General features: G+C 34.0%; 1 protein-coding gene and 1 pseudogene across 1 annotated transcript; one reads left to right on the top strand and one right to left on the bottom strand.

Moving 5' to 3' along the window:
* Nucleotides 1-1,207: 1,207 nt before the first annotated feature.
* On the top strand, nucleotides 1,208-5,948 carry LOC110730793 (annotated as a pseudogene).
* Nucleotides 5,949-10,895: 4,947 nt separating this feature from the next.
* LOC110730923 (4-coumarate--CoA ligase-like 7) lies at nucleotides 10,896-15,721 on the bottom strand. The gene is made up of 6 exons (XM_021910754.1): nucleotides 14,503-15,721; nucleotides 13,667-13,856; nucleotides 12,769-12,914; nucleotides 11,717-11,784; nucleotides 11,506-11,608; nucleotides 10,896-11,357 (listed from the first exon to the last, which is right to left on the bottom strand). Exons 1-6 carry the CDS (start codon nucleotides 15,502-15,504, stop codon nucleotides 11,244-11,246), a joined length of 1,623 nt encoding a protein of 540 aa, XP_021766446.1. The 5' UTR covers nucleotides 15,505-15,721; the 3' UTR covers nucleotides 10,896-11,243.
* Between the last annotated feature and the right edge of the window lie 9,564 nt (nucleotides 15,722-25,285).

Raw genomic sequence — 25,285 nt, 5'->3', positions numbered from 1 at the left:
GGATATCCAATTAATTATTTAGTTAGGAGTTGTTTGAGAAATTTCCTAAAAAGGTTTAGGAAAAAAAAAAAAAAATCTGACACAAAGTCCCTAAACTATTAATGACTCAACATCCCTAAACTATTTTGCTGACTCATAGTCCTTAAACTAATGCTTAGTCAGCTTAGTCCCTAAACTTTTGGCTTGAAAACACCATTCAAGGTGGTGGAGGGACTAAAATGAAACAAAATAGTTTAGAGGGACTAAAACTTATCCTAATACAATAGTTGAGGGACCGTATTTAGTCTTTACTCGTTGTTTGTTTTTAAATGCGTCACTTTATACTTCGTATTTAGTAACTTTATACTATATTTTATCATTTTTCTCTCTTACTTTAAACCCTACTCAAATTATTTTATTATATCTCTTTTTTGCATGGTCCCCACTTATATAATAAAAATATATATCTCTTTCACATAATTTCTCTTTCATAGACTCATCTTACTTTTACTATAATAATTTATTCACTCAATCACAATATTATATTATTCTCCTAAAACTCTGTGCATCCCCAAATGATGTCAATAAGTTCGGTTCAGTTTAGTTCAGCTCCAATAAGTTCAGTGCAACTCATAATTTTCTTCTCTTATAAAATATTTAGTTCAATTTAGTTCAGCTCTAATTAATTCAGTTCATTTCAGTTCAGCTCTAATAAGTTCTGTTTTATTCAGTTCAGCTCATTTCAGCCAATGAGAACAGGCCCTTATGTTAATATCAACGATAAAAAAAAAAATTTAAATTTTTTTTTTCATCTTCTTCCTCTCAGCGCAACAGCAACACAGTAGCAAACCAGTACACCACCATCACCACACTTACATGAATAATGTAAACACCATCAGCACACCTCCATAAACGCCACCAACAATCCCCTTCTTCCATGAATATCGGCAAGACGGCGGCTCCAAATTTAAAGAAAACCCTAACAATTAATACATAAATTAGGGGAATGGTTAACCCAAAATGGTAGGTAATTTCCGACGGTACTTAGTCTATAAAAATGGAGCTTTGTTAATTTTCGATTTGATGAAAATCAAGCTTAAAGAAGCTTCGTGCTGTGTTCTATTGTTGATGAGATTGCTCATAATATGTTTGAAGAATGTTAGGATATAATTATGTTAAGTAATATATATTTTGTGAATAATATTTGTATATATCTTGTTAGGAGTTTTTGGCATGTTAGGTTAATGTTGTAAGCATATATATATGTGTTTAATGATAAAGGCTCGTTAAGCCGTTTTCTCCTAAATTTCTTGTGAGTTTAACATGGTATCAAGAGCCCTCTAATGTAGAGATTATTTTTTTTTACGTTCATCCCTGATTTTTCCCAAACACAAACCCTAGTTTCCTCTTGTTTCAATTTGTGTGTATTCCTGGTTCGTGTGCTTCCGCTTTCTTTGTGTGTTATGTATCTTTAGTTTCGGTGTGATGACTGGTGGTGAAACTCCGCCTCTGCCTCCTAAGGGCCCTCGTTATGAGCCTTTTTCTGCGTATTACCTTCATCCGAGTGAAGGTACGGGTGCAGTTATCAGTCCTATTATGTTGAAGGGAGATAATTATGAGGAGTGGTCTCGTTCTTTGCGTAATAATCTCCGTGCTAAGAACAAGCTTGGTTTTATTGATGGGACTATTGCCGTGCCAGATAAAACTTTTCCAGATTATGATCAATGGGGTATTGTTAACTCGATGCTCGTTGCTTGGATTGTGAATACCTTGGATGTTTCGGTGCGTTCTACTGTTCGTTTTCCCGACCATGTCAAATCCTTGTGGGATGATCTACGTGATAGATATTTCTCTTGGCCTCGTATTCTTGAGTTGAAGGCGCAAATTGTTGATTGCAAGCAACGTGGAAGGCCGGTAGTCGTTTATTTTGGAGAATTGCGTAAGTTGCAGGATGAATTGGCTAGTTATTGTAAAATTCCCAAGTGTTCTTGTTCAGCTGCCCCTGAGTATGCAAAGATCATTGAGAGTGAGTTGCTTCACCAATTTTGTATTGGTTTAGATTCGAAAAAATTTGGTAGTGTTGTGTCGACTTTGCTAATGATGGATCCTGTTCCCTCACTCAATGTGGTGTATGCGAAGGTTGTCTCTGATGAACGCAAGCAAACTGTCTCATATGCTCATGATAATCGTCCGGAGAGTGCTGTTGGGTTTGCTGCATCTGGTTTGGCTCAAGGTCGGAAAAATTGGTCGAGCGCTGGTGATGTTCGTATGTGTGACCATTGTGGTAAAAAGGGGCATGTGAAGGAGAAGTGTTTCGACTTACATGCTTGGCCCGATTCCTTCAATTCTGGTGGGTGTGGTGGTCAGCGTGGTGGCGGGTCTGGCCGTGAGGGTGGCCGCGGAAACCGTGGTGGACGTACAACATATTCTGGTGGCCATGGTTTTGCTGCAAATGTGAGTGGTTCTCGACAGTCAGGTTCACAAGATGTTAATGACAATGATCGTGGCTCTGCTCCTACTTTGACTGATGAACAGTGGCAGCAATTTATGAGTGCAATTAAAAGTGCAAAGCCCACTAATTCTTCTTCTGATCAGACTTCTCATGGTATGTATAGTTCGAATGAGTGGATAATTGATACCGGAGCATCAAATCATATGTCGGGTGATTTGAATTTATTTTTAGATTTGTGTGATATTTTATCTCCCATTGGTTTGCCTAACGGAAAAAGTACTACGACCATTAAAGAAGGAAAAATAAAATTAAGTGATGGTTTAATTTTAGAAGATGTTTTATTTGTTCCGGAATTAAAATGTAACTTGTTGTCAGTGTCTCAATTATTAGAAAAACAACAATTTATTGTTCTTTTCACTAACAAGCTATGTACTATTTAGGACCGCACTTTGGAGAACCTGATTGGAGCGGGGGTGCTGTATAATGGGGTTTATCTCTTTCGGCCGGTTCGTGCTCATCATTTTCAAGCAAATTCAGTAGTAATCCCAGATGCAAGTATGTTGTGGCATAGGCGTTTAGGCCATCCATCGATGAAAGTTGTTTTATCTTTACCTGGAGTAGTTAGTAGTAGTAAGAATAAAAAGTGTGGTGTGTTTGATTGTCATATTTGTTTTATGGGTAAACAACCCCGTAACTCTTTTCCTTTAAGTATGAATAAAGCATCTGGTTTATTTGATTTGATACATTGTGATATTTGGGGTCCAAGTAGAGTATCATCTAGTTGTAATGCTAAATATTTCCTTACTATTGTCGACGATTTTTCTCGTACTACTTGGGTTTATTTGATGGTTGGAAAGTATGAAGTAGAGAAATTAATTCGTGACTTTTATGCTTTAATCAAAACCCAATTTAATAAAAAGATTAAAGTGTTACGGGTGATAATGGACAAGAGTTCTTGAGTTTGAAACCTTTCTTTGAAAAAAAAGGCATAGTACATCAAACTTCGTGTGTAGATACCGCTCAACAAAATGGTCGTCTTGAAAGGAAACATAAGCATATTTTAAATGTTGCTCGGGCTTTACGTTTTCAAGCTAAATTACCAAAATATTTTTGGGGAGAATGTGTTTTGGCTGCGGTTCATCTTATTAATTTAACCCCGACTCCTATTTTAAAAGGCAAGACGCCTCATGAATGTTTGTTTGGGAAACCCCCCTCTTATGATGAAGTACGTGTTTTTGGGTGTTTGAGTTATGTTGTGAATAATTCTCGTGGTAAAGATAAATTTGATTCAAAGTCTCGTCGTTGTATATTTGTTGGTTATCCATATGGTAAAAAAGGGTGGAGATTTTATGATTTAGAGACTCGTGAATTTTTTATAAGTCGTGATGTGCAATTTATTGAGGACAAATTTCCTTTTATTGAGTCATTTAATGAGTTAGAAAAAATACAGTGGGACAATTATTTTAATCAAATTCAGTTGTGGGATGATGAGGATTATGTTGAAGAAATGCATGTGCATGGGGTTGACCCCACTGGTCGTATTAGTAATGCAGACACTCTGCATGAAGTTGCTCCTAATTTGAGTAATGGCAATTTAGGAGTAACTACTTTAAGGAATATTAATGATGATGCAGAGGTGATTGGTGCTAGTAATGTGTCATCATCAGGTGCTCATGCTAATGCTCCTACTGTTTTGAGGGGGAGTTCGTCTACTAGTGGTGAGCAGGTGGACAATAATTCTGCTTCTGATGTTGAGTTAGGTCGTGGTCATCGTACTAAATTTCCCTCTTCGAAGCTTCGTGGTTTTGTGACTAATACGGTGGTTCATCAGAAAATAGACCCCACTTCCTCGACAAACAGTACTGCTCCCGCTCCACCATCACGTTCTTCAGGTAAACAATTCGATATAGCTTGTTATGTTGATTATAACAATTTTTCTATGAGACATAAATGCTTTCTGACAACAATTACAAAGGGGAAGAAGCCTTCCTCATTTAGTGAAGCTATGAAACATGAAGGGTGGCGTAAAGCAATGAAAGACGAAATTGATGCACTCGAAAGAAATGGTACGTGGACATTGGAAGCCCTACCCCCAGGTAAGAAAGCTATTGGTTGTGGTTGGGTGTATAAAATTAAATATACATCTAAGGGTGAAGTAGAGCGACTTAAAGGTCGTCTTGTTGTGTATGGCAATCGTCAGGTTGCAGGTGTTGATTATAATGAAACTTTTTCCCCTGTGGCAAAAATGGGGACTGTTAGACTTTTTCTTTCTGTTGCTGCTTCTTTAAACTGGGAGCTGCATCAAATGGATGTTCATAATGCCTTTCTTCATGGAGATTTGGAGGAGGAAGTGTATATGCAGCTTCCTCCAGGTTATAATTGTTCTACTCCAAGAAAAGTTTGCAGGTTGCGTAAGTCTCTGTATGGTTTGAAACAGGCTCCTCGACAGTGGTTTGCTAAGTTGTCTAATGCCTTGAAGTCTTATGGTTTCAAACAATCATATGCAGATTATTCTTTGTTCAGTTATATTCAGGGTAAAATCTCTCTGCATGTTCTTGTATATGTTGATGATCTGATTATTGCGGGTTCTTCTCATGACGTAATTACTCGTTTTAAAGATTATTTGAGTTCTTGCTTTCATATGAAAGATCTTGGTGTGTTGAAGTATTTTTTGGGCATTGAAGTTGCTCGTGGTCCAGAAGGTATATTTTTATCACAGCGTAAATATGCTTTGGATGTGTTATCCGAAGCAGGAATGTTAGGCTGTAAGCCTATTGATACACTTATGGAGCAAAACCATTGTCTGACATATGCCGAGGGGGAGCCATTCTCTCAACCTGATCAGTATCGTCGCTTAGTTGGGCGACTTGTTTATTTATCTGTCACTTGTCCAGAGTTGAGTTATTTTGTTCATACTCTTGCACAGTTTTTGAGTAACCCTCAGGTGCAACATTGGGATGCGGAAATCAGGGTACTTCGCTATATCAAAGGAAGTCCTGGTCAGGGTATATTGTTGCGTCCTATGAAGGACATGTGTTTAACGGCTTTTTGTGATAGTGATTGGGCAGCATGTCCTTTGACTCGTCGTTCTTTGTCTGGTTATATGGTTTTTCTTGGTCGTTCCCCTGTCTCGTGGAAGACTAAGAAACAACCGACAGTATCTCGTTCTTCTGCTGAAGCTGAGTATCGTGCTATGGCCGTTACAACTTGTGAATTAAAGTGGTTGAAATCTTTGTTGTCATCTCTTGGTATTTTGCATCCCAAGCCTATGAAGTTGTATTGTGACAGTCAATCTGCTCTCCATATTGCTAAAAATCCTTTTTTCATGATCGTACTAAGCATATAGAGGCAGATTGTCACTTTGTTCATGATGAGTTGGTGAATGGTAATCTAGCTACTGCGTTATGTTCCTACAGGTCATCAATTAGCAGATATTTTGACGAAAGCACTTGGGAAGCGACAATTTGGTTTTCTTCTTAACAAGTTGGGCATTCGTGATTTACATGCTCCGACTTGAGGGGGAGTGTTAGGATATAATTATGTTGATTAATATATATTTTGTGAATATATTTGTATATATCTTGTTAGGAGTTTTTGGCATGTTAGGTTAATGTTGTAAGCCTATATATATGTGTTTAATGGTAAAGGCTCATTAAGCCGTTTTCTCCTAAATTTCTTGTGAGTTTAACAAAGAAGGTACAATTGCATGGCGGGAAATCTTGATAAAGGGTTGTGGGTATGGTGGTGGATACTCACAGTCACCTCCATTGTAGTAAAAGGTTGAAGATTAATGTTGGGGAACTTACAACACTATTCCTGATTAGTTTGTAGAAATGACATCTATACACTGATATTAACAAACTTTTTTTTTTACAAGGACAAACTTTGTTGATATACTCCGTAGGATATTAAGGGTCTGTTCTCATTGACTGAACTCAGCTGAACTGAACTGAATTGAGCTGAGTTGAACCGAACTGAATTGAGCTGAACTGAACTGAAATGAATATTTTATAAGAGAAGGAAATTAGGAGCTGAACTGAACTGAGTTGAACTGAACTGAATTGAGTTGAACTGAACTGAACTAAACTGAATTTCAACGTAAGAGAACAGGCCCTAAGGGTCTGTTCTCATTGACTGAACTCATCTGAACTGACCTTAACTTAACTGAACTTATTAGAGCTGAACTGAACTAAAAAAATATTTTAAAAGAGAAGAAAATTAAGAGTTAAACTGAACTGAATTGAAAATAAACGTATGAAAACAGACCTTAACTTGTATTTTCTCAATATAAATTTAGATGTATATTTGTAGGTTTAGGGCATAGCTACAAATGTTTTAATAAATGTTACATTTTGACTTTTTCACTATTCACATAATGGTTTTGACTTGATTAATTTACTAATATATATATAAAAAAAACAAATGTTATTGTATAATACATTGTTGGATTCGTTATTACATATACTTTTATAATATTAAATTTTCTATAATTTTATTAACATTTGATTAGATAAATTAATGGTCAAAGTCGTATCTCGACATACGTGTTTAATCAAAATGTAACACTTATTAAAACATATAAGAACTACACGTAGAGATTTTTAATTGTTTGTACTATGGAATATAGTCATCTTTTAAGTGATTTAATCTCCTTTCTAAAGCATAATATATATTGGGTGTAGCCCGTGTAGGAGAACTAGTCTAGCTTTGGTACAATCAAGTATATAACGGTGAGTTGAGTATATAAGAAATGGTAATGCAACCAATTCTCTATATTATTCTATAAAAACCCAATTTATTTCTACTTTAATAATACAATGACGTTGATGATCATATCCATACTATAGGTGAAACATCTTGAATTCTAACATAGAAGATTATATATTACGGGTGAGTTCACATTTACTTAATTTCAGTTCAGCTTCAATCAGTTCAGTTTAGTTCAGCTCAACTCCAATCAGTTCAGTTCAACTTCAATCAGTTCAGCTCAATTCAGTTCAGTTCAGTAAATGTGAACAAGCCCTACCTCCAATTTTTTTAGTTACAACTTTAGAATATTTTATATCTCTAAAATAATATCCTAAAGTTGCAACTAAAAAAAATCGGAGATAGAATATAGAATTCTTGGCTGAAAATATAGAGGATTTGGCTTGCCCGATCTATGACGACTAATATAAAGCTGTGTTGTTGAAACATAAACATGAGCTGGATAATTAGACTTTTAAGTAAAATGAATCAATCCAGGTATGTGATACGGTTCGTACCATTCGTTATATGATATTGTTTGTTTCTTCTGAAAATTTGTAACACTTAGAAAACGACACATGTAATACTTTCTCCGTGTTTTTTTAATTGTTATATTTTTCATCTTTGGCCGTATCTTTTTAAGTGTTACACATTTTTTTTGGCAAAAAGTTACATTAAATTATTATATCTCTCTCTCTTGGTCTCATCCAAATCAACTACTACTTTTTATTACTTTTCAATAAACTATTAACCCCACTATCTTTCTTTTACAATTTTTTAATACTCCAACTACCCCACAAGTAAATTGGTAAGGACTTTTTGCACTTAGTCAGCCAAAGTTTAGGGACTTCACATATTCTCTGCTAACGATTAGGGGCCTGCATGCTTACATGGATAGTTTCAATTGCAACAAAATGGCAACTTGAAGTTTAGAGGTAGGAATGACAACGAATCGGATTCGGGTCGGATGTAGCTAAATCCGAATCTGACCTGTTTACTAAACGGGCCCTGGACTCGAATCCGAATCCGAGTCTGAAAAATCCGAGTCCAAATCCGATCCGACTTGTAATTTTCGGATCCGAATCTGGTCCGTTTATACGGACCTCCAAAATAATCCGAATATATTTTTTTTTTCTTGTAATGTCATATACCTATAATTGATGGTATTGTACTACTAAGTAACGTATAAATATAACATATTTAAATTATGAACTAAGTTACATAACAAAATTTTGGTACAAAACAGGCAAACAATTGTCCCAAGTTGTAAGGCATATGCTCATACTCTTGGATTCGGACTCGGATCGGACTCCATCGAACTTTGCGTAGGGTCCAAGTCCGATCCACCTCCTATTCGGATTCAGATCTATTTTATCGGATTCGGATTCCGATTAATTTTAAACGGATTCGAATCAAACTTGGATTAAATTGACATTCCTATTTAGGGGGTTTGCATTTAATTCTAAAGGAATGTAACAGGGAGGAAAAAAAAACTAGCCTTAAACATTTCAAAATTGGCTATATAAAATGCTGTTTGTAGCCATTAAAACCATCAGAAAATTAAGCAAAAATCCTAAAAAAAAAAAAAAAAAAAAAAAAAAAAAAAAAAAAAATCCTACACTTGCTGTAGACTGTAGTGAAGAAGGAAGTTCATGCCAAGGTATCTGCAATAAAATTAGGAATTAAGGTAATTAGTAGTTGTTCAATTCTAGAAGATTTAAACAATAATATGTTTGTTGATGACAGGAAATTAAATGTCTAGACTTAGGGTCTGTTTTCATAGACTGAACTCAGCTGAACTCTGAACTAAATTAAACTGAACTGAACTGAATTGAACTTAGTTGAGCTGAACTGAAATGAATATTTTATAAGAGAAGGAAATTAGGAGTTGAATTGAACTAGACTAAGCTGAACTGAACTGAACTGAGCTGAATTGAACTGAAAATAAACGTATGATAACATGCCCTTAGTAATGGATCTAGTGGAAGTGGTCAAAGGTGTCATTGTGAGTTTCGCTATCTTTGCCTTCTTCTGCTCCAAGGATTCACCAAATTTCCAGCCAGACATCAATAAAAATGGAGTAATTGAGTTTGAATTATGGATTTTTTATTTTTTTTTTTTTCTTTTTTGTGTGTGTGTAACCTTCTAGAGGGATATTATATACGAAGTACGTAGTAGTGTCCCTCTGATTATCCCGCCAAAGAACTCACTCGTATTTGGGAAATGGAGAACCCCAAACGCTTCGTTTTGATTATGTGGTTATTCGTTGTGGCACGTGTACCCCTCAATCCCTAAACTTCAATATGTAATCATGACATACGCCACCTAAGTCTAGTAGTCCCTAAACTATCTTTCTCTATTAATTAAATGCCAACTCATACTCAAAAGATCCCTAAATTTGTAAAAAAAAATATTTAAATTTTTTCCACATGGGCAATTTAGTCCCTTAGCTATGGTGACTTATCTTTTTTTTTTCCCATCCGAAAAGTCAGGTAAGGGTGGTAGAGGGATCCATTTGCTTCATTTGAAAGATGAGGGATCAAATTGCTCTAAATACTAAAGTTGAGAAACAGTATTTTAGCTTAACTCTATGATTGCAACTTATGAAACTTAAAACACCTAGATGATTCATTGATCAAATATGATTTTTTTTTATTTGTTTTATTTATTTTTTTATTTTTTTATTTTTATGACTGAGTTATACTCTTAAACCGTCAAATTGCAACGAAGTATCAAAGATTGTTGAGCAAATGTGTGACATAGTCAACCCCTTCAAAGTTCAAACCAAGCATACTAGTCAATACAAAGGCCAGAATTTTTGCCAGAAAATTTCAAAGTTAAGTGTAGATGCTAAGCAAATATGATCAGTTACTTGTGCTTGCAGTTAGCCATGCCCTACTGCTCCGCCGATGATATCACTTCTGTACAGTCATGAACCCGTTGCCAAACATAGCCTCTATATATGATGGACACAATATGTGTATTTTGCTTAGCAAGTGTACTTCTCCATGTCATGATGTTATTCTACTTACAAGTTACAAACGCTACAATGTCACATTTGAAGAGCCTTCGTGATCTCTCCATGGGTTCGTTTGTTGTCAATAAATTCTGAGCACGGTTACCCTCTAGCTACTTGCCATCGGTACTTACTACTTAGGCCTCGATTTGAAGAGGGGTTCAGCTAAATTCTTTTTTTGCCGGTGAACATTGTTGCCCTTGCAAGGTGTCTGTCTATAGTGTTCATTACCAAAACAATATAAAGGCCATCCTGTTCGACTTTTTGAAGTACCATAGACTCATAGAGCTACTTGTTGCCCTCTTTCCAGCACTTACTCAGAAGCTCGAGGAATGAAGATGATCACTAATACCCTGAGGGGATTTGAACATATGGCCTATCGTAACATGCTCTCAATCTTAACCACTAGGCCTAGACTTCATTGGTAAATATACATGGATGAGATATAAGCTAATCAAGCCTTTGCTTCTTATGAAGGAATACTTGTTTGGTAATCCCAATACAGATTATATTAGATTCACATTCTCCTTTTATAAAATCTTTATCTTTGATTCATAAATTCACAAATATTCATACTAATTAACTAAAAAGAAAAGGAAAGCCACAAAAAATAGAGAAAAATTGGAGCCTATATTTTTAACAACACAGTAACAGGAATGAACTTTCAGCATACACAATTTGTGAGCAGATTGTAGAGGATAGATATAGAAAACATGTTTTTTATTTCCTGGTCAACAGATTACATACAAGGAAGTTGACTTTGTTTATACATGTACAAAGAAAATGTTTTCTAAAACTAAGCAAACAACATCAATAAGAAACCTTGAGTCCTAGAAACAGGATAGATTTCATTATTTCAACCCGAAAAGAAAAGAATTTATAGAGCAAATATACAATTTCAACGATGATGTTTACAGCTTTAGGTAATCTAACCATTATGTGAATGTATATGTTTTAGTAATTCTATAACTGTAATGTTGCATTCTTGTTTCAGCTAAAACATGAACTGCATCCCAGAGAACGAGAAAGAACAGATGCAACAATATGGATTTACAGCTTGGATCGTGATTTTTCAACGAGCTCTCGTCTGAGAAGCTTTCCTGAAGCTGACTTTGGGATGGCACTTAAAAATGTTACTTTCCTTAATCTCTTGTAAGGTGCAACCTGTAGAAAAAGAGAGTTATTGATAAAGATATCCATAAGATTGCATTCAAGTTGTTTCTAACAATCCTAGACAGACCACAACCTCTCTGAAAAGGAATTACGTACAAAGAGTTGAGAAAAACAAGTGTTCATGCATTTTGTTATCTACCTGATCAGCGACAAACTTCTTGACATCTTCTTCCTGTAAAGAACTATTGGGTCCTCGAACCACATATGCAATAGGAACTTCACCGGCTTCATCATCAGGAAATCTAATAATCACGAAAGTATAGATTGTCAATAAAGTTAAACACCTGACCTAAAGCCTAAGCTCTAAAAAGGGTATATGAGGGACAGGGTGCTTAGTTATAGAAGCTTACGGGATGACAGCAGCATCTAGTACTTCAGGATGTGAAAGAAGAACTGCTTCAAGTTCTGCTGGTGCAACCTAATTGTAATAAACAAGGAAAACATACTCTATGTCAATTATTTTAAGTATAATTTGAAGCTTTCATTGAGCCAAACATGTCTTCCAGAAAACAACCTTGGGTAAATATGAGCAATAGCTAAATCTGTTTTTTTTTTTTCTTCTTCTTCTAATCGATGTTTAGCCTTATGAAAATTATTTTGTTGTTTCAAGTTTTTAATACTGCAGGAATCAGTAGATCTCTCCAGAATGTGGTCTCCAAAAGAGAAACACTACTTAATCAAAAATCAAACAAATTAAAGCTACAGAAAAACAGAAAAGAGCTTTGAGCTCTTGACCACATAATCATGATTTGAATGATTTTTTATTTTTATTTTTATTTTTCATTTTTGGCTTACAACAGAATGCTTCATGAATAATGTATTTTAAGAGCCAAGAACAACTGCATAATTTGAATAAATTATTATATGCCTGCTAAGGAAGAGAAAGTATATACTTTGCATCAGTACACCTTCATATGACACTGATAACTAAGTTAATAGGACCGTCCACAGAAGATATAAGATCGCAAGGTATTTACTTCTGATATTTACTGAAGTGATCTACAAATTTTTGAGTGTTTTTGCATGGATGATCATAAACAAAACGAGGGAATTGCAGAACTTTAAGGCTTAAGGTCAAAATTCCCATTGTCATTAGCGTTGAGGATGATTAGTGATGTGTGTCTTTCAATAATAAATTACTATTTATAAAACAAGGGAAATGCAGTAGGTAATTAATTTAACCAAAGGCTGTTAAAGTACCTTAGTACCTGTTTTGTCCAATTATCCAGGCAAAAAACACAAGAATCGTATGCGATAACTATTACGACAATAAATTCTAGAAATACATACAGTATTTTTAGCTATCCTCTCATCTTCTAGGGAAACAAACATGGATATAAGACATAAATACAGCATAATAATTATGCAAATATTTCAGTGAGGATCATAAAAGAATTAATACCTGAAAACCCTTGTATTTGATGAGCTCTTTCAGTCTATCAACCACATAAAGTTGCCCTTCCTCATCAAAGTACCCAAGATCTCCTGTATGTACCCAGCCTTGACTATCAATAGTCGATTTGGTGGCTTGTGGATTATTTAAGTAGCCTGCACATTGAAATTATATCAAATACTCTATTAAGTTGGTCACCTATAGCCAAAATATAAAGCACAGTACAATTGTTTCAACAAAAAGGCAATTTTTTTAATCGGAAGAAGTAACCGAGACCAGAGAAGTCACTCTTAAGTCTTTTAAAATTGGTTTATTATGCTCAGTCAAAAACAAAACAAAAATATAGTTGGTCTATAATGATGTTCAGTAAAAGCTACAGGAGAAAACAGAAGGCCAAGACGTTTTTATTGCATTATTATTGATGCATTTGCAACCAGATAAAAATTTTAAAAAATTGTAAAAGTGTACTTTGTCCACCACTGCACTTTATGAAATAGGTTGGTTCCAAAAATCCAGCACATTTTAAGCTTCGCTTCTTTCAACTCTTTGACCTTAAGCGTACATTTTGATGTTTAAGCAATTAAAGATTCATGTAAAGCTATTCAAGCAGAAGGCTTAGACTATGAATATGCTTTTTTTAGCTTTCAGAAAAATGCTGGTTCAAAAGGATTAGATTGCTTTGTTATCAGTAATAGGTTCCAAAATTAAATCACACAATTCTGTGGACATGATAGTTACTTTCCTAGGATTAAACAAAAAGATCTGGATTAAAGATGCTTACTGATGCTTTGAAATAAAAGAATCTTCGTCCACTCAATGGAATATTATGAGGACAAAGTACACACAAAAGTTTGCTTTTTTCCAAAGGGAAAACATTTAACATATGCAGCACAGAACTAATAATCACCTTTCATCATATTAGGCCCACGGACCCATATTTCACCCAGTTGCTTTGGAGGATGATGCTTTAATGTATCTACATCAATTATCTGAGCTTCAACACTTGCAGCTAACATTCCAGTTGAACCAGAATGTCGACCCCCTAGTCTTGGGTGTTCTACAGAGATGATTCCACATGTTTCTGTCATACCATACCCCTGAAAGTATAATGTAACTCTTCATCAGAGAAGTAGCTCTACCAATTGTATCAATTAGAAATAACTATGTCTCCAAAACAGCAGACACTAATCACGACACGAACAAAAGTACATCGATAAAGCATTATTGGACAATTCCATCAATAGGTAACAAGCTAAAATAGATACTCCAGTTCCAAATTTTGAGTCTAAATTATAGCCACAATAAAAACTCCATCAGATATGAGCTTTCTTTATGAAAAGGGCAACATAATATGCTAACTGCAAAGTTATCCTGGGGATTAATGCCTTAACGGTATCCAACGCTAGAGATCGATAATTCGATATACACAAAAACTGTTTCCAAGAAAACCAGAGTCAAAACAATTTTGTGAAGTCATAGATTCTGAGTTGTTAATATTGTTGTAGGGAAAATAAACAAATTGGTAATGGAATAAAATAATAACGATTGTTAAATTAATAATAGTTCTGTATCTGCAGAGTATTTAAAAGTAATAGCCTCCTTATTCACACCTCTACTAAGGCCATTAAAAAAATGAGCAGGCAATTTAGAACTGTTAATTAACCATGTTTAGTATGTGACATAAAACATCATAAACAATTGCATAAAAATATCAAAGGGAAATTAGTTTCTAAGAAATTATACCTGCATTATGGCAGCCTGAGGCACAACTTTAGAACACTCCTGCATCATCTCCTTCCCCAAAGGCGCGGCCCCGGAACCAATCTGCTTCAAAGATGACAGATCATACTTCTTAACAGCATTATGCTTAGCCAATGCAAGCACAATTGGTGGAACAATCCACAATTTAGTAACCCTATACTTCTCAATAGCTCTCAACATCAACTCGAAATCGAATTTGGCCATACTAACAACAGCATTACCCATCTGCAATTGACCATACAAAACCACAGACAGCCCAAACACATGAAACATTGGGATCACACACAAGAACACTTCATCCAATTCGCCCTCGAGTTTTTGATCACTTGATACCATCAATGAGGCAGAAATGAAATTCCCATGAGTTAGTATCACACCTTTACTAACACCAGTAGTACCAGATGAATACAACAGTGCAGCAGTGTCACTTTGTTTTATCACAACCTTTGGAAAATCCACAGCAGACCCATTAACCAAATCATTGAAATAAACAACTTTAGAGCTTGAATTTAAAATCCCATTTTCTTTAGACCCTAAAATCAAAGCAGGCAAATTAAAACCCTTAAGTTTATCCCAAAATTCAGGGACTGTAACAACCAATTTGGGATTACAATCATCAATCTGTTTCTTTATCTCTGAAACTGTATAAACAGGATTCACAGTAGTAGCAACTGCACCAATTGCAACAATACCCAGAAAAATTACAGGGTAATAAATTGAATTTGGAGCAAGAATAAGAACAGCTTGCCCTTTTCGAATACCCAGTTGGGTTAATCCATGAGAAACCTTAGAAACCATGGATTTCAACTGGGAAAAATTCAAGGTTTCCCCAGAATCAGAGTCAATCAAAGCAGGTTTTTCAGATAAAGAAGAAATATCTCTGAAGAGAAAAGAAACCATACTTAGATTTGGATTTTTGGGTACCATTATTTGAGGTCTTAATGACCTGTAAATACCATCTCTGCCATAACCAGAACGCTCCATTGCTTGAAGTTTTTGGAGATGGAGGAGAGAGAAAATCTAAGAAAAAGATTATGGGATTGGAAGAAAGATTCAAGATTTAACTGAAAATGACTAGTTTAGGAAATTGAAACGCAGTGGATATTCAATAATTCATGGAGTTTTGGACGATAATCAGTCACAATGTTAGGGACAGGCAAATTGATGTAAACCATAAAATTGGCCAGTTAGGAAGGATGGGAGACCACGTTACGCCAAAAATTTATTATATGGCGTGCTGCTGCTTCGTGGCCTCGTGAGTCGTTTGTGTTTTGAGGCGCGTAAACGGAGGCTATATAAACGGAGGGTTGAGAGAGATTTAGAAGTGTCTCGCAGGGGTAGATTGGTCATTTCATGCAGGATTTAAATTTTGCCATTTTAAATTCAGTGGTATAAAATACACTTTCAGTGGTACAAAATATAATTTTAGTGGTATTTAAAAAAAGTTTTAAATGTCTAATTAGGCTATCAAATAATACCATTACAACTCAGTGGTACAAAATGCACTCCCAGTGGTACTCAATGCGGTTTTAGTGGTACTTATAAAAATCCTCAGTAGTACAAAATATATTCTCAGTAGCTGTGGTCCTAATTTTTTTTGTCGTTTTTGCACGTAAAACCAATTCTGAAAAGTTTTAGTGGGCCCCACACCACCTTTTTCACTCTTCCTATCTCTCTCCTCCTTTTACTTTTATGTTATTTTAATGGTTGTGAGACATTTGCATTTGTCTCACAACCCTCCATTTTTACTTCCTCGCGTAAACGTAAGGTGTTGAAGATCTTTACTGACTGGGCGTTTGGTTGGAAGGATAGGAATAAGGGGGATAAGGAAGAAGGATAATCCTTATCTCATGTTTAGTAAGTATGGAAAATAAATTAGAGATAAGTAGTAAAATTATAAAAATACCATTACTAACTTCTATCCTTTCTCTTATCCTTTCAATTTCATTAAGGGTAATTTAGTATTTTTAGCTTTTTTTTATCCCTTCCCTTTATACCGCCCCCTTTAGTTATAGAAATGTAGGAATAAGGGGGTATTTTAATCCCTATCGTCAACCCCTTTTAGTTCTCATTCCTCTAAATAAACATTACTTTTCTTCTTTCCTCATCATTTATCCTTATACCTCCCTTATTATCCCCCTAAACAAACACCCCCTGAAATTTTTGACAATTTTGATTTCGTCAAACCAATTCCGTCGGGTGACCCGTATAGTTGTAGTCAGGGGTGTTCATACATCGGTCCAAACTGAAAAAATGAAATGGATCACCTCGGACCGACCCCTAATCGAATTAATCAGTCTGTCATTGGGACTAGAAATTTATTTTCCCAATCTTCGATCCGATCCGATCCAAAACCCTATAGAAATCGGTGTTTTGATACTATGTAATGGGTAACTGTAAAGAAACTAATTTAAAATCAGTGATTGATAGTATATTGTTTATCATTATTGTATAGTTTTTGGTTCCACTAATATTGTGATAGTTGAGTGTTTATTCATGTATAAATTATTTTGATACTATGTAATGGCCATTGTACCGTATATAATCTTGCTTTGAGTTTTCATCCACTTATTTCATGTAATTCTATAACTAATTATCAATGGTTATTTGAACTTTTGAAGGGAATCAATGGTTAGTATATCAAAGGTTATTTGAACTTTTGAAAGTAAATTTATCAATAGTTATTTGAACTTTTGAAGGGAATCAATGGTTAGTATATCAAAGGTTGATTATTACACATTTAAGAAAAGATTTTAAAGTTAATAATTGATGTATTACCTAAAAGTAAATTTAATACTCCGTAACCTATAATGATATATGTAGCCCTTATTAGAAAATTAATAGACTTTCTAAAATGCAATAATGTTTGTTTTTTTTTTTGTTTGGTTTTTTTTTTTAAAAAAAAGGGAAATTGTTTAATATTTGTTGTCAGGTGTTAAATATGTAAATATTTTCCTTGACTAATTTCATTAACCAAGTCAGAGTATATACAATGTACAAGCCTAAACCATAGACGTAACTAGAGGCATATATTTAGGGACTAAATATATCCTTTGACTAGAGAATATAATATACAAAATATTTACATATTTATTACATTTGTTTCGTTTATTCCCTCATCATCATGCCTATTAAATTTGTTTTTGAAATTTGGCTTTATGAAGATGATATTTGTTGGTCAATTAAATTAGCGATTTAACAACTCGAGTCGGGTCAATCTGGATTAAGTCGTAATTTATGTGGGTCGGATTCGGGTTGGGTCATGCTTGAATTGGATCACGTTAAGTCATACATCTTATCAGTTTTGGGTCAGGTTTAGGTCAAGTCAATAATAGGTTGGGTTACATTCGGGTCGGGTGAATAATAGGTTGGGTTTAATTCAGGTTTGCACAGGTTAAAACGAGTCAGGGTCATTCTAGGGTATGAGTCAGTTCGGTTGAAGTCAATAATTTGCAGGTAATTCTTAGGTCGAACTGTTCGAGTTGGGTTCGCTTGAAGTAAAAATTTTGCGGGTTATAATTAAGTTGGGTCATTTCCAAGTCGAGTCATTTTCGGGTTCAAATCGAGTTCAGTTGAAGTTAATAATTTGCATATTATAATCAAGTCGATCGAGCCATACTCGGGTTCTAGTTGAGTTCAATTCAAGTAAAAAATTTGCAGAATCTATTCACGTCGGGTCATTTCTAAGTCGGGTCGTGTTCGGGTTCGTGTCTCAAAGATTGGGTTAATCTTGGTTTTGGGTCGATTTCAGGTTAAGTCATATCGAGTTCGGGTACATTTTTCACGTCAATTTGTTAACAATTCATGTATGTAATGACGTTTACGTATAACCATTATCAATTTCTTCATTTATTGTAAGAGAAATAATCTAATCGGGTCGGGTTAATAACAGGTCGGTTTAAATTCGAATCGATTTTGTAACAAGTCGGGTTAAATTCGGGGTGGGTTAGTAATGGGTTGGGTTACATTCGAGTTTGACGGGTTAAACGGGTTAGGTCAATTTCGATTCAGGTCGGTTTTGGTTCAGGTCAATATTTCATGGATTATATTCAAGTCGTGTCATCTCCAAGTCCGTTGATGTTCGGTTCGGGTCTCAAATTCTCGGATCCACTGGGGTCTAGAGTTGGTTTCGGATCGGATCACCATTTTTTTGGGTTCAAACGGATCGCTTAATGATTGGATTTGGGTCGATTTTTCGGGTCAAGTCAGCTTTGATAGGTCTAGATACATCGAGAATTTTATTAACATGTAGCATATTTATGGAATTTTGTTCTCTTCTTAGATTATCCATGGAAATCACTCTTTAGCACTCCCTTTGTCCCTAAATTACATTCCTTTTTTCCTCTAAATTTGTTATAAAAAAAAACTGTAAATAAATTACATAAAATATACCTTTAATTGCTCCCTTGAATTCAATATCGCCTTTATTATTTTATGAAGTTTGTATACATCTTGACAATACTTTTTTTTATTAATTATTTCATATAAATTATAGATTAAGGGTGAAAGAGGGAAAAGGTAGAGTTAGAGAAAGAATAAACCATTATTTTATTTTGTGTTATTGAATTTATATAATGAAGTTTAGTACCCAAGTGACACAAATGAAAATGTGTGTGTGCGATGTCCGGGTTGTTTAATCTATATATCAAATTTTAAAATATATCATTGATATAAAATTAGTTAGCAATTGACGTATTTTTGTAACGATTTAAACTTGTAGACATGTAATGACTAATAATAATAATATTGGTGAAAAACATTTCTTGACTTGTCTAAAATGACTCGTGACCCGACCTGATTAACAGGTCTACACACAATAATAAAATTATATTAGATTGTGAAGTATATTATTTTAATTGATTAGAATATATTATAACCCATGGATGTGGTACATTTTGAACTAATTCCTTCGCTCTAAAAAAATATTATGATACAAAAAATAAATTTATATGATAATTTATGAGAGTTATAATCTAATTATTTTTTGAATAAAATTATAATTCAATTTTTACATATGAAATATTGGTACTTTATCAAAAATAAAACTCTAAATTAACAATTTTATCCTAAAATTATATCCAAAGTTGATTGAAAATAAAACGCTAAACTAACTTTTTTATCCTACAAATTGAATTTTATATAACTCTATCATACGTGGCACGACACTTGGCAAAAAGTTGGAACGCCAAGTGTCGCTGTCTCGTCACCTGCCTAAAAGTTTAGCTTTATATATATATATATATATATATATATATATATATATATATATATATATATATATATATATATATATATATATTTGTGGGTTGGTTTCAACTGAAATGTAAAATTTTTTCTTAAAAAAATAAAAAGCAAAATTCAGGAAAATCAAGAAGAGGAAAAAAAAGATAAGTAGGAATTATGTTGATTATTTCGATGAATAATAAAACTATGGGTTAAAGATACTAAATACTATTTTGTTGAAAAGCAACTACAAGTAATATTTTTTCCATTTTTTTATTTAATTATAATCGATCATAATATTCTTAGTTTTGCACAATTGACAATTGCACTTATTAACATATTGTATAGATTAATTTTACCACATCTTTAATAAGCAAAATGGTTTATTTGAAACTATACATTGAGTTTAATCATTATTTTGCTATATAATAATAATAATAATAATAATAATAATAATAATAATAATAATAATAATAATAATAATAATAATAATAATAATAATAATCAAATCAATATAGTCAAAGCTATCTTATTATATTGATAAAAGATAAAAATTTGCAACTGAAAACATATATATTTTTATTTTTTTTAACTAGAGTTACTATTTTCGTTTTTTTAATAAGTTAGAGTTCCATTTTTGGAAATCTCTTACAATTTAATAATACTCCCTCCGTCCCAAAAAGAACGACCCATTTGGCCAAAACTTTGTCCCAAAAAAATGACCCATTTGCATTAAAACACCATCAATTTGCAACAATATTTGTGCAAAATTAGCTTCCCCATATAAAAATTTCATTTTCCATGTTATTTTATTACTTTCTCTCTCTATTTTTTTACAAACCCCATGTAAATTTATCTTTCCAATATACTTTTACTTCTTTTTACTTAACTTCCTTAATACTCGCGTAATCAACCCAAATGGGTCGTTCTTTTTGGGACGGAGGGAGTATATCTTTATCCACCAATGTCCCCATTCTTTCATACATTATCATTTCTCACTTCTCCAATTGTCCTCACTATAATATTCTCATGATTGCTTTAAAAGAGTTTATTAAACTATTCATTCTAGCATAGATATATCTTTCTTTTAGGGAGCTCAAATGTTAAGATATTTCTCAGTAATTCGTAATTGGTTGGGAGTAGACTTAGGATGGGTGGGAGCTCATATGTTAGTATCAATAGTATGTTACACACACTCTTATACCACTTTAGTGTTTGATAAAAAAAAAATAACCTTATTTATCCCACTAACATCTTATTTAAAACCTCTTAAAACTCCGTGCAATCCCATCTCTAGCCTTAAATAAAAATAAAACAAAAAAAACAAAAAAACAAACAAACAGAGGGAGTAAAATAGTATCTTGATTAATACAAGTCTCAACCCCTTAAAAAAATTGGGTTCCCTTTAGGTTTTTTCTAGCCTCCATTATTGCTAGATTTTATTTTATTTTATTTTTATTTTTTATAAAAATTTAAAGGTTTTTCCTTCACTTTTCTCTTCCATCTCTTTTCTTCTGATCTCAATTGTAAATTTTTATAGGAGCTTTCACCGTTGGTTTTATCAGTGCGTGGTAAAAACTTTTTAATTGCTTTTAATAAATGGATCCTATTTTTATGATGGGGTTTATTCAATTAGGTTTATGTTTTTTGTTTTTTCATGTGCTAAAAATTGAAGGTTTAGGGTTTCATCGTCTCCGAATGTATCTAAAAGGTCATATGAGTTTCTTCATTCAAATAACTATTCATCCGTGGATCTCAAGCCGAATTAGAGCTAACTCACATATTGTATTACTTCAGATGAAATTTTTTAATAAGGCGATTGTCGATCGAATCTGCGATGTAACTAGTTATAGATGATTTGTATTTGTATTGGAATTTTAGATTTCCTAGGAATTGTTTGTAAGTGCCGTTTGACTATCTTTCATTATAAAATTCTTTTTCTCCATGTAAAAAAAAAAAAAAAAAAAAAAATCTCAACGTTCTTTAAATTTTGACTCCTATATATGTATGTGTAGCCTTTTCTGTAACCAAATGAGTAGATTGTAGTCTTGTAGATACAAATAAATGTACTGGTCCGTGCTCCGTTAATATATACTATCAAAACCGAACTTTTTAATTTCATGAACAGAAAAACATAATATTCAAACTGCAGAAAACTATCAGAGGATATAATCTAGAAATCCATATTACCATTATACGATATATACACAGAAAATATCTGTGGTCTCAGTGATCTTTAATAACCATCTCTGCCATCTAAGAAAATATCCTAGAATTGGAGGAAAGTTTCAAAATTAAGCTGAAAATGACTGATTTAAAACATTGTAACTTACAGTATAAAATTGATTAGTTATAAGAAAGGATGTGTGACAACGTAAGAAGAAGTACAAGTCAAATATGGCTTGCAGCAACTTTGGACCAACTTTATAATCACCTTGGTTTTTCCTTTTCGGTTTCATTTCATATTCAATTATTTCTTAGGAAAGGTTTAAGGAGTTGAATCAGATAATTCATTATCCTCAGTTAGTTTCAACTATCGCGGCGACAACGACGACGGAATCCAAGGAGGCTGTTTCTAATAATCCTGGCCTTCATTCTACACCTGATGATGCTACCAAGGGTTATATGATCAAGCAAACTGTATAATTTAATCTTTATTTTATGAATTTTGTATTTGATTTGTGATGTTATTGTGTTTAATGTATGAATTTAATATTTTTTTCGGGCTTTGGTTTTTGTTCAGATGTTTCGAATTAAGGACCCGAAAGTGAGCTTGGATTTCTACTCTCGTGTATTGGGCATGTCGTAAGTTCTCAAGTTTGATAATTAATGCTAGGAAAAAGATATATTCATCCCTTAAGGCTACATATTACTCCCACCGTTATTAAATTCTTGTTTCATTTCTATTTTTTGCACTATTCATTTATCTTACTTTGACTAATGTTTGTGATTTATACATAAGAAAAAATATGGTCTTGCGGGTACTTGTTGGAATCATCTCAATGAATAGATTATTAATTTTCAATTGTTAGAATTTATACTTATTGATAATTAAAGATATTAGTGATCAAAGATTAGCATCGGCATGCGTGTTCAAGAGAAATGGAGCAAGTATTTAAAAACGGAGGGAGTAGAAGTTAAAAGAGAAGAATTGACAATAAATATACATTTTCTTACACCGATTTACTCGTGAGCTGTCGATAAATTTCCAACTTAATACTAAAAAGGGAAAGATATTAAATGATGCAACCCTTACGGCTGCATATAACATTACCCTTAATGCTATACGAGTATTATTTTGTAAATTGTGTGTTTTGAAATTTGTATGATTGCTTATATAATTTAGAGTTTTGGGACATTTTAGATCATATGATGGGGATACATTGGTCTAACTTTTGTTGCAATTTTATTAAGATTACTCAAAATGATAAGATCTAAAGTTGCAACAAAAGTTACCCTTTAAGATACTTATATAGTTTTTTTTTTGTTTGAAGAAGGATCTTATATCTTTAAAATGGTGAAAAATATCTTTATAAATTACTTTTGTTGTGATGAAGGGGACCTTGATATCAAAATATGACCGCTGACTTCACTTTTTCGGCGTTGTCTATCATGTGACATGAAGGTGATGTTTAAAAAAATGTATTTTCCTTCTCTTTTTCCCATGATTTTGAAGATAGACAGGGAATTTTGAGATAAAATTTGGGAATAAAAAGAGAGAGAAAGTGAAACTGTGGGGAAAAAAATAATGAAAAAGAGCTTTTTAAAAACATTACGTGTCACGTGCATGATGGTCAACACCGGAAAAGTAAAGTCAATGACTATATTTTGATGTCAAGGTAGAGGTGATCAACATTGGCCTAGCGCACTAGCTCGGCCTGATCCGGCCCAAAAATAGGGCGGGTTCGGGCAAGCATAAAAAACATTTTTAGTTAAAAAGCCCGAACCCGACCCGAAAGCTTGTTTTGGCCCGTCTAGCCTGCTATTTTTTACGGGTTGGGGCAAGAGAAATTGTATTAAGGCCCGACCCGACTTTTTATCACCTTTACGTCAAGGTCCATCCCCACAACAAAAATGGATTATAAGGATCTTTTTCACCACTTTGAACATAGGAAAATTTGATTTTTATAATCCAACCTTTCACTGGTCTTATTCTATTAATCCCACCTTTTGATTATACATGATTACTCCCACCTTTACACCCCATTTTATTTCATTAGGCCAAGGTGACCGGTAACCTTTTCTTCAGGTAATTTTTTTTTCCTTTTTCAATTTTTAACAAATATAATGGATTAAAAAAAATTAAAACATCCCTGCCAACAATGCCATCCCCATCCCCGACCACCCTCTCCCCCTGCCGTCCCTCTCAGTTTCCGACCACTCCCTCTTCTTCCTGCGCCTTTTCCCCTCCAATGGTAGCATCTACTTTCGCACTTACCCTCCTATTTTCTTGGTTTTTTTCAAGAGGGGGTGAGGGATTCTTGGTTAGGGATCGAGTTGGGGGGCTTCTCTGGCTTTTGGGTTGGGATTTTCGGGTTAATTGGAATTTTCGGATTAATTGGGGTTTTCGGGTTGGGGTTTATGGGATTATGTGGTTTTTGGGTTGGGAATTCAAGCTTGAAAAGGGAAGGTGGCTGGAGAGGGATAAGAAATTAAGAAGGGGGAGGGGTGGTCGGGAAATCGATCTAAGGGTGGTTGAAAAAGGTTGGGGACGGGGGTGAGAAAGAGGGAGGAGGGCAGGCTTCCGGGAAAGGGATAGACGGGGGTGACGGGAAAGGGGGGGGAAGGGGAGGAGGGGGGCTGCCGGAAAAAGGGAAGGAAGGGGGAGGATGGAGGTGGAGGGGAAGAGGGCAGCCATTGATGAAGGTGAAGGGAAATGATGGAGGTGGAAGGAAGGGGAAAACTAAAAAATAAAATAAAAAAAGTTATTAATTAAAAATAATTTGAAAAATAAAAAATTTAATATTTGGACAAATCATAGCGTGACATGTGGCAAGGTAACTTACTATTGGAGGTAGGTGACCGATTTGACCTAATTAAATAGAATGGGGTGTAAAGGCGGGAGTAATCATGTATAATCAAAAGGTGAAATTAATAGAATAAGACTGCTAAAAGGTTAGATTATTAGAATCAAATTCCTGTTTTAAACTACCTCTTCATATTTTATAAAGTGTTTCACTTTTTTTTTCTCAAAAAATTACTAACTCAACCAAAGTGTATCATTTAAAAAAAACAAAGGGAACATATTTTAATATTATATCTCACTTCTCTCATTGGCCCCATCTAATTCCAATGCTATTTTTTATTTTTTATCTCACATTTATCATTTTTCAATTAACTATTAACTCTACCAATACTATTTTTCATATACCGTTTTTAATACACCAATTACCCCACTTACTGCTTATTTTATTTAAGTTACTTAAATTTTTAAAAATTATGTGTTGGTCAAAGTGTAACACTTTAAAAACACATAGGGATTATGTTATGGAATAAAATTATCATTGAAGTTGCGCCAGTTTGTTGGTTCTCCCTCTGTTCC

The sequence above is a fragment of the Chenopodium quinoa genome, unplaced genomic scaffold (assembly GCF_001683475.1).
Source record: "Chenopodium quinoa cultivar QQ74 unplaced genomic scaffold, ASM168347v1, whole genome shotgun sequence".
NCBI lineage: Eukaryota > Viridiplantae > Streptophyta > Magnoliopsida > Caryophyllales > Amaranthaceae > Chenopodium > Chenopodium quinoa.
This window is presented reverse-complemented; position numbering and strand designations above follow the sequence as displayed.

Bases quoted from the DNA above. Each gene is read 5' to 3' on its own strand.
- LOC110730923 (XM_021910754.1), bottom strand. From the start codon at position 15,504: ATGGAGCGTTCTGGTTATGGCAGAGATGGTATTTACAGGTCATTAAGA. The intron at 11,609-11,716 runs GTAAGCTTCTAT...CGTGATTATTAG, and splicing joins CTAGATGCTGCTGTCATCCC to ATTTCCTGATGATGAAGCCG. The intron at 11,358-11,505 runs GTAGATAACAAA...CTTTTTCTACAG, and splicing joins AGAAGTTTGTCGCTGATCAG to GTTGCACCTTACAAGAGATT.